This window comes from Acartia tonsa, chromosome 4 (assembly GCF_053477335.1).
Source record: "Acartia tonsa isolate MP-2025a chromosome 4, ASM5347733v1, whole genome shotgun sequence".
Taxonomy (NCBI): domain Eukaryota; kingdom Metazoa; phylum Arthropoda; class Copepoda; order Calanoida; family Acartiidae; genus Acartia; species Acartia tonsa.
Genome location: NC_137263.1, coordinates 23,500,259 through 23,509,592, shown reverse-complemented (window position 1 = coordinate 23,509,592; position 9,334 = coordinate 23,500,259). Strand labels below are relative to the sequence as shown.

The window sequence follows — 9,334 nt, the reverse complement described above, 5'->3', positions numbered from 1 at the left end:
TTTTAATGTGTCCCCTTTTTTATAGTCACTTTAAAGAGCTTTAAGTATTTTCACAAATAACTAATTAAGACATTTTAACGCAATTTATGTTGAATTGAAATTTTTAGTTTTAAAGACTGACTTACGGACATTATCTAATTGTAGAATTGATGTGCTGTTTTACATCATTTATAGAAAAGAAACAGCAAATAACGTCTGTTTATTTAAAATGAATTATCAAAACATTTGTAAACAAAATAACATTTCAAATGTCTACAAATCTTTTTTTAAAGTGAATCTTAAATTTAATTCAATTAAAAGTTAGATTTGATTAAGTGCATTCAAAGATAGGTTAGCTCGCATGGTATTTTTAGTTACAGGTATACCTGACTTTAAATTATCATTTTAACCATCTTTCAATAACAATTCGAAATTCTTGCAGTTTTTCCTTAAATTCTTGTCTATTTTTAGCGCGGCAATATAAGTCTGTTCGTCTGTCTATAAATAAAGCTAATTTCTCAGTTGCTGTCTAAGATAGACAGCTACAATTGTTGGTGAATATACCCTTATACCTATAAGCTTCCACTATAAAGATTACTTGATAAGTTGGTATGATGCTATAAAAGACATACATATATGTATACGTATTCATATAAGGTTTTGTGAATTTCTATAAACATTTATGTTTATCATTACTTTTTAATAATTATTAACACATTCCACAGGACATAGAAATGGGATAAGAAACTTGATAGTGCATACATTTTAACCTTTAAAATCCATATGACAAAATATGCCTTTGGTAACAATAAAATAATTTCCTTTATGTAGAAAGATATAAATATCTAGAGAATCCAGGTATCCTGCTGACAGAATATTTCAGGACAGGAACTTGGAGGGGAGGAAGAGAACAACCACATGAGCACAACAAAATAGTTAAAGTAAGTTGCAAAAAATAATCAATTTAATTTTTGGAGCAAAGTTTTTTATTCAACATGTCTTTGGATTCAAAGGTCTTTGTGTCATGGCGTTTTATATTGCTATTAAGTGCTACTAACATACCACAAAATTTAAGATTGAGTGGAACTTTAGGACCGCGACAGTAGCGTAACAAGTAGTGTCTTCGCTCTTTTTCGGGCAGGTAAAGGGTTCGAATCTCGGTCCAAATCGAGTCTTAATTTAAGAAATGAACAACTGTACCTTCTGCTATGCGTAAAAGGCCTTCCTAAGTTAGAACCTTTAGACAAAAGTTGTCAATCAAAGGATTGATTGTCTGCAATAGTTGGGATGTATTAGGCCTAAAACAATACAATTCCAAAAGCTTTTTTCTAGAAACAAATAGCCTAAAACCATCCAAGGTATCCAAGGTCCTTTAAAAACCTGCCTTGGAATGAGAGCTCAATCAATTCAGTAGTTACTGAAATCTTAAACCTAAGATAAAAAAAAAACTTTACTACTTTATATTATAAATTTCAGGTGCAGTCAGTCAGCCACCGAGTGATTCCAGATCAACATCAATACAATTCAATTGATATAATCTAATCAAGAATTACATACATACCATAGTGTAGAATAGTTGGTAATAATCAGAGTATTTATACAGAAAACAAATATATTATTCACTATTAGACACTCAAGATTTAATAAGAAAATGATTCCTGTAATTTTGGTAAGTGTTTTTACATTTTAGATAATGAAAGCGAGGCTTTTCTATAATTAAGGTCGGTCCGCCCGTCCGTTACAGTTAGCTCTTTTCATGAATTGAAATAGGTTAGAATTATCCTATCGATTTCAAACTTTGCATGCTGATAACAGTTAGGTACGACTTAGAAAGCGCAGCAACTCTATAATCGTTACCAGAAAGTCCGTATGTCCATTTAAAACATGCTGATTTTTATTCTTTTGACAACAAATTTTTGAATGTTAAAATTATCCTATTCATCTGATATTTTGAATACTGACTTCTATTACAACAAGGTATAGTGTTATAAGCGAAGCATCTCTATAATCAAGTCCTAATAATGTCAATATGTCCTTAAACAGTAACATGTATTTAATCAGTTTTGCAACAAATTTACTTTTGAATAGATATTTGCATTAATATTTAGTTTATTCAGTTCTGACACACTACAAGTGTTAATGTTTGTTTGTCCTTCCATTGCAGAGCTTCGCTTTTATGGATGTTGTCATTCTTGTTGGATTTAAAGCGAGGCTTTTCTATAATTACATAAATATGTGATAACAGATAGGATAGTTTTTTCCTAGTATGGCTTTGAAACCAATTAATATCTGCATACTGAAAATCATGTATAGCATCGTATTATTGACAATTTTCCACGAATTATAAAATAAAAGGACATAAAATTAATTTGTTAGTCCTGGCATTCGTCCCCTCGTGGCTAACAATACTAGTTTTAATCTAATGATTTTTCATTTTAATAAACACGAAAAGCTGTCTATAATACGATGCGATAATTAACAATTATCGTATTTTTTACATGATCGTCCGTATGAAACTAAAACATTTAATTTCTTTTGTCTATCTTAGCAGGGAGGGAGGAGACACTGGGATGTTTATTACACTTGTCCTCAATTTTTTATGATAACGTTTTCTTATTTGTAGGCTTAACAACTTTAGGGACTTTTATTGAATTTTGCTTGGTTGGTTTATTAAATTGAGTGTCTAAACGCTCAAACCACTTATTGTAATTTACAGAAGGGGTACTTTTGTGTACACTTATTGTGGTTGTACATCAATGTATCTTCTTTTGTCTTATCCCTTTAGATCCCTGCAATTTAAGTCTATAATAGAGTTTTATAAAAAAGTATCTACATAATATTTATTTCAAGTTGTTTGTACACTACAAATGTATGATTATTGATTTTTAAATTTTTTGAATGTTTCCAACCTTGTTGTTTCATAAACATTAATGTTGCAAAATTAATTAAAATTTTCACATTTTCATTTTACTCTAAAAACTTATGTTCTGTTTAGTTTAATAATTTGGTTTTGTTCATAGTATTCATTATCGTAATAAGCTTGTTTGGCCTGTTGCGAAGGATCTCGCTTACCGGTCAAACGATATGTCAAATAGCTAAAACCTCTCTGAGTATCAAGCATAAATTTTACCAAATGCCACTATTTTGTTTTATTTTAGATAGTTATATCAGCTGTCCTAACTGCAGCTGATTATGGGCCAAAGTGTGGAACCGGATATGAAACTGTGTACGACACAGTGTACGACACTTTCTTTGAGAAACGCTGCAGTACTGTGAGCGACAGACAGTGCAAAGTACACTATGACACTTCCTACGAAGGAGTTGTTGAGACACAGTGTAAGCCGGGCTATGATACCAAGTGTAAAACTGTATACAAGACAGGTTATAAGAAATATTGTACGACAGTGTATGACCAAGAGTGTAGGGTAGCCTATGAAACATCATACAAAACTGTTTATGACAAGCAATGCAGCACTGTGTATGAGAAAAAGTGCCATGAAGTTGGTTACGGCTACCACAAGGAGAAAAAATGTGACAGCCATCCCAAAAAAGTTTGTCATGACGTAGCAAAGCATATTCCCAAATCACATCCCAAGAAGAAATGTCATTCGGTGCCAAAAAAGAAATGTCACGATGTGCCGCATCAAGTTCCGGATAAGAAATGTTTCCATGTTCCAAAACAGCATTGCGAGAATGTGCCAGTGACAAATCCTGTGTCAGTGCCGGTGGAAAAGTGCTGGGAAGTGCCACGTGAGCATTGTCAGTCTGTGCCAGTTCAAAAGCCGCGTGTGGTCAGCAAACACGTGCCTAAGAAACATTGCGAGTATGCTGGCGGTCACGGGGGCGGCGGGTATGACGATCATCACGACGATGGATATGGGCATGATGATCATGGACACGGCGGCGGTTATGGGCACGATGATCATGGACATGGCGGCGGCGGTTACGGTCATGGCGGCGCCAGCGGTGGATATGCTGACCATCACAGACGACAGGATGAGGATAAGGGGGTTAGCTATGTTGAAAATTCTGGCGTTGATGATAGTAAAGTTAAGGGCATGACACTGACAGAACTTATTAAAAAAGCTTATGCTCCATCATCACTTAACAAGGGTATTGATGCTTCTATGCGAATGGATACAGCTACAGATGCTTTAAAGTCATTGAATAATGACGGAGCAACAACACAAGCTACAACAGACTATACTGTCAACACTCTGGCCATTCTGGAACAAGATCTTTCATTGGATGACATCGAATACGTGCCAGGATTTTTTGACACTGAAAACAAAAATCCATTTCTTGAACTATCATTAGACATCTAGAGTATTTATTACTAATCAATGTTTTTTTTATTACATGTATAAATAATGTATGATATAAATGTATTAAAAGTTGGAATAAAATGATATAAACATATAAAGCATTTTTTACACTAATTTAAAAATTTACAAATTTTGATTTTGTTGTCTGCGCATAAAACATCCACAAAGATACGACATGATATTTTGTTCTGGTGGCTTCCAACTGGGAACCTCCATCTTGTCTGACTTCTTAGTTCTTGCCGGCCGCAATGGCGGAATACATTCCACACCAAATTGACGTTTTGACAGGTCTGTCTTTTCAATAATTTCAACTTTGTCAGGTTGTTTAGCACCTGACTTCCCAACTGACTTTGCATTCTCTTGTGGCGAAGGAGTTGACTCCACGACAGATTCATAAACCGGATCAGGATCATTAACACTGATGGGTTCATAATCAGGCGTGGAGCCTTTTGGAGAATCTTGTTTAGATGCTACAGCTTTGCTTTCAACTTTATTAGTTTTGGTCTCAGCTTTCACTGGTTCAACAGGCTTTTCAGTTTTACTCTCCACTGCTGCTTCAGTTTTGTTCTTCTCTTTTACAGTTTCAATAGGCTCTTCTGCTTTAGTTTTACCTTCATCCTTCACAGTTTCAACAGCTTTTTCTACTGGTGGGATTACTGGAACAATAGGCTCTGTCAGTTTAGATTTTATAAAACTCAAAGATTCTTGGATTTCCTGTTTTGTTTCTTGGTAAGAATCTCTTTTTGTTTTGTCTGTTTCACTGTTTTGTTTTGTTAGTTTAGATTTTCTTTTGGTAGCTACAGGTGAAACAATGTTATCTTCGACTGCTGGAGGTTTGGGTGGCAGTTCAGTCACAGCAACAGGAACTGGTTCAGTCACAGCAACAGGAACTGGTTCGGTCACAGCAACAGGAACTGGTTCGGTCAGAGCAACAGGAACTGGTTCAGTCACAGCAACAGAAACTGGTTCAGTCACAGCAACAGGAACTGGTTCAGTCACAGCAACAGGAACTGGTTTAGTCACAGCAACAGGAACTGGTTCAGTCACAGCAACAGGAACTGGTTCAGTCACAGCAACAGGAACTGGTTCGGTCACAGCAATAGGAACTGGATCAGTTACAGCTACAGGAACTGGTTCAGGTTTATTGTCAGCATTTGTTTCTTTTGGAACACTATCAATAGTAGCATTCTCTGTATTATCCTTGGAAACAGTTTTGTTATCAATAGGCACATCAATTTTTGTTTTTTGGACATTGTCTAGAGTAGGAGCAACTGTTTTATTATCATTATCAGCTTCATTTTTGTTTTGATCCAGATTTTCAACATTCTTAACAATAACATTTTCATTAAGTTGTGTCAAGCCTTCTGCATTTTGAGAATCATTCACTTTAAGCTTCGCATCTTTAGGCTTTTCTTTGTTAGATACATCAGAATTTAATTGATCATCTGTGTTGTTGTTGATAACATGATCAATTTTCTCAAATGAAGATTCAGATTCTACACTGGCAACCATAGGATCAGCTGAATTTGTTGGCTCATTTTCAGTAATAACAACAGGTTCATTTATAATTCCTGTCTTGTCTCCGTCTGATATCTCTACAGGTAGGGTCTTGTCTTCACCTACATCTTTACTTTCTGTAGGCTTATCAGTACCATTAACATCAATATTATTCGGAGAATCTACCACATCAACTGTATTGCAAGTCATATTTTTTTCATTGTTTGAGTCAAAGATAACCCAATCTTCTTCAGTAACAACTTCAGCCTTATTATCAGCCATTTTAAATTCAACCGTCTCAGATTTTAATTCACTTTCTTTGTCAAGATCTTCTTTGTTAGCACTGTCCTCCTTGCCTACTCCTGTGCATGATATAACATCAGGAATATTATCTCCAGATGCAGATGCTGCACCAATAATAGCATCAACAACACAATCAGCAATCAACAGACTTTCGTGCTTATCAACTTTAATTACTTCTGTTTGTTCATCAACACCATTTGTATTTATTGCTTCTATTTTTAAAACACTTTGATCACTAGGAGCAATATCCTGTAACTGAGATTTTTCCGTTGCATCTTTTTCGCCGTTTAAGGCAATTTCTTGCTTATCCAAAGAACAATCACTTTTTTGCTCCATTTCTGCATTTGCGACGTTCTGAGATGTCCCATTTTCAATAAGTTCTTTGTTTGGCTTTACTTCTATCTCAACAGGAGTATCTAAACAAGAAAATAATCATTTTTTTTTACATAAAGATTAATAAGAATTTAATTACAAAATTACTAAACTATTGTTTATATCAAAGTGTTCTAATAAAAATGATAATTGCCTTTGTCTGAAAAATTGTAAAGAAACTCACGTCATAACTACGAAGGATTATTTAAGAGAGCGCTCTTAGCTCAGGGAAAAGGAATAGAAAAAAAATTCCCCCAAATTCAGAATTTAACAAAATAAAGTTTTTTTTTTTGTAACTTTTAAAGCCAATGTTCAACAGTGTGTTAAAAATATGAAAATAATTTTTCATCTGGTGCCCTTTCCCTGTCAGAACTCTTTTTATTGAACAGATTTTTCAATAAAAAGTTTTGTTTGGATAAAACAAAATACAAGGCTATTAGCACGAAGCTGTTAACTCTAGACGTAAATTTCCCTATTCGATCTCAGGAAGAAAGGGGACATAGGGCTGTTTATTACACTAGTCCTTAAAGTTTTTTAATAACATTTTCTTATTCGTTAGCTTAACAACTTTGTGGACTTTTAATGAACTTTGATTGGTTGGTTCATTAAGTTGCAACCACAAATTATGATCTACAAAAGGAGTAACTTTGTGTATCATCATTGGGATGTACATCAATTTATCGGCCATAGTCTTATCCCTTTAGATCTCTGATACTATCCCCTAACAAGGTACTGAGAAAGCTTCATTTAGAAATTATAATTATTATTTAAATTTTAAACAAAAGGTGTAAGAAATATAAACTTTCAATTGAAAAGTATTTCTGTACGAAATAAGTACATGTTACACCCATGTTCAATCGATCTTTAGATGACAGATACCTAGTTTAAAAGGCATAAATAACTTTTAAAAGCTGCTTCTAAAAGTTGAATTATTATTTCGTTATAAACTTTCTGTGTTTTGCACATTTTATTACCTTGAATTTCTGTGTCATCCATTTTTTCTCTTGAATTAAATATTTGTAAAAAAAATGAATGTTTCAAATATCTAAAGTATCTTATTTAATTTGAAGTACTTGTGAATAGGGATCCAGGGGGGTAAGACAATTGATTATAAATTATGTACATTACCTATGATGATACACAAAATTACCCCTTCTGTAGATGACAATTATTGGTTGAAACATTTGAGCACTCATCTTAATGAACCAACCAATAAATGAAATGAAAGTCCTGTTGTTACGCTAACAAATATGAAAATGTTATTATATAACTTTGGGAACTAGTGCAATAAACAGCCCAATGTCAACTCCATCCCTGGCTTGTGGGCTAAAAATATAATATAATTGTACTTATGTTCTAATTAACAAAAAAAAGTATTTGAACATCAGTCAAAGAAAAAATTGAAAGAATCTCACCGTGAACTCCGTTTATTTCCTCAATAACATTATGATTATTATTTTCACAAGCAGCTCCTGTCGTTTCGTCCGCTCCCATTCTTAGAACACAAATAATACAGCAGTTTTTGCTCAGCCTAGTATTTGTGTCTAGGCCAGGCAGTGTGCAATGACAGGCCGTGCCGGGCCAGGCTGGGCTTGCCTGCCTGTCGCACGCGGCTAGTACCTTGTTATCAGCTGATAGCAGCCGGTAGGAGCATTTCCTGAAACTAGGTTGACCCATCCCGGCGACAAGCAGTGCAAATGCGAGCGCGCATGACTCGACCCGCCGGCATTTATTAGGTTGGGCATCTTATTTTAGATATTAAAATAAATAATTTCTTATTGCATCTAAACATTGAGAGTTTTGATATTAATTTTAATCTATTACATTATCAAATTTAAAACGATTATATAATTATTCTTTAATTTTGAAGGTCCATTGAGTGTTTTATTTTAAGAATAACATAGTATGAGTTTTCTTATAAATTTTACAAATATTTAAAATCTTGAATTTCAAAAATATAGAAAAATGTACAATAATTAAAAGAGCCGCTTTTTTATAACTAGAAACTTGGGTATATAAGTTTGTCAATCCATCTTAAATAAACGGCTATATCTTCAATGATTTTAAATAATTTTGTTGTTAGAGATAAAAAAAATGTTCTAAAATTGAAGAAATCAGCAAAAATAATCAATGTTGCGAAATAAAAAATGAAAAGATAGTTCAGCCTAATCTGACACTTGTTCGGTCAATACAATTCGCAAGGGAATTTTCTCTACAGATATCTGTGTCGACGTTTTTTCATTCTGGCTAAAAAAGCAACCCTATTATTTTTTATTATTCCAAAACAATGTTTTAGCCCTGCATTGTTTTATTGCTGCGCTTCTTATGGAAAAAAATTGTCCTACTTGTTTTGGTATAACAAAATGATTTTTCCAGTATAGCCTCGAAACCGATTAATATCCGCTGGATTAAAACAAGTAATCATGTATCGCATCGCATTACCGACACTGTCCCGCGAATATTAAAATTGAAATCCTAAGATTAATACCAGTTTTGGTAGCCCGGGCCGCCGGCCCTCTCAAAACTGGTTTTAATCTTATCATTTTTTATTTAATTTCCGCGGAAAGCTGTCTCTAATCCAACATGATCACTGTTTTGTTAAAACTCTCTCCTATGTCAATGTAAATCAATGGATTTCTTATCATTTTATCACAGAAAAAACTTTTCCCCCCAATAAAAAAAAAGCTTGAAATATTTCTTAGTCGGATTTGTAGAGATTAATATTAACTTAATTAGGTTATTAAGACAAACATTCGAAAATAGATTTTGTTGTAGACGTCAAAATATCATATTTTTTAGAAATTCTGTAAGATACTTTTACATTTTAGAAATTTTCTAAAATTTACTTTTTTTAAATA

The 9,334-nt window shown here is 33.6% G+C and overlaps 2 protein-coding genes across 3 annotated transcripts; one reads left to right on the top strand and one right to left on the bottom strand.

Moving 5' to 3' along the window:
* The first annotated feature begins 826 nt into the window (after positions 1 to 826).
* Positions 827 to 4,304, top strand: LOC145316481 (uncharacterized). 2 transcript variants are annotated; one of them, XM_080157026.1, is made up of 3 exons: positions 827 to 920; positions 1,456 to 1,648; positions 3,138 to 4,304. In XM_080157026.1, exons 2-3 carry the CDS (start codon positions 1,631 to 1,633, stop codon positions 4,302 to 4,304), a joined length of 1,185 nt encoding a protein of 394 aa, XP_080013152.1. In that variant the 5' UTR covers positions 827 to 920; positions 1,456 to 1,630. The 2 variants fall into 2 exon arrangements, with proteins under 2 accessions (XP_080013152.1, XP_080013151.1); XM_080157025.1 differs by having other exon boundaries at positions 1,456 to 1,652; positions 3,142 to 4,304.
* LOC145315398 (uncharacterized) lies at positions 4,293 to 8,153 on the bottom strand. The gene is made up of 2 exons (XM_080155381.1): positions 7,892 to 8,153; positions 4,293 to 6,520 (listed from the first exon to the last, which is right to left on the bottom strand). The coding sequence occupies exons 1-2, from the start codon at positions 8,151 to 8,153 to the stop codon at positions 4,428 to 4,430; spliced, it is 2,355 nt and encodes a 784-aa protein (XP_080011507.1). The 3' UTR covers positions 4,293 to 4,427.
* Positions 8,154 to 9,334: the final 1,181 nt, after the last annotated feature.

Excerpts from the sequence above, each read along its gene's own strand:
- LOC145315398 (XM_080155381.1), bottom strand. The coding sequence starts at position 8,153 with ATGGGTCAACCTAGTTTCAGGAAATGCTCCTACCGGCTGCTATCAGCT. Across the intron at positions 6,521-7,891 it reads GGAAATAAACGGAGTTCACG|ATACTCCTGTTGAGATAGAA; the intron begins GTGAGATTCTTT and ends TTTCTTGTTTAG.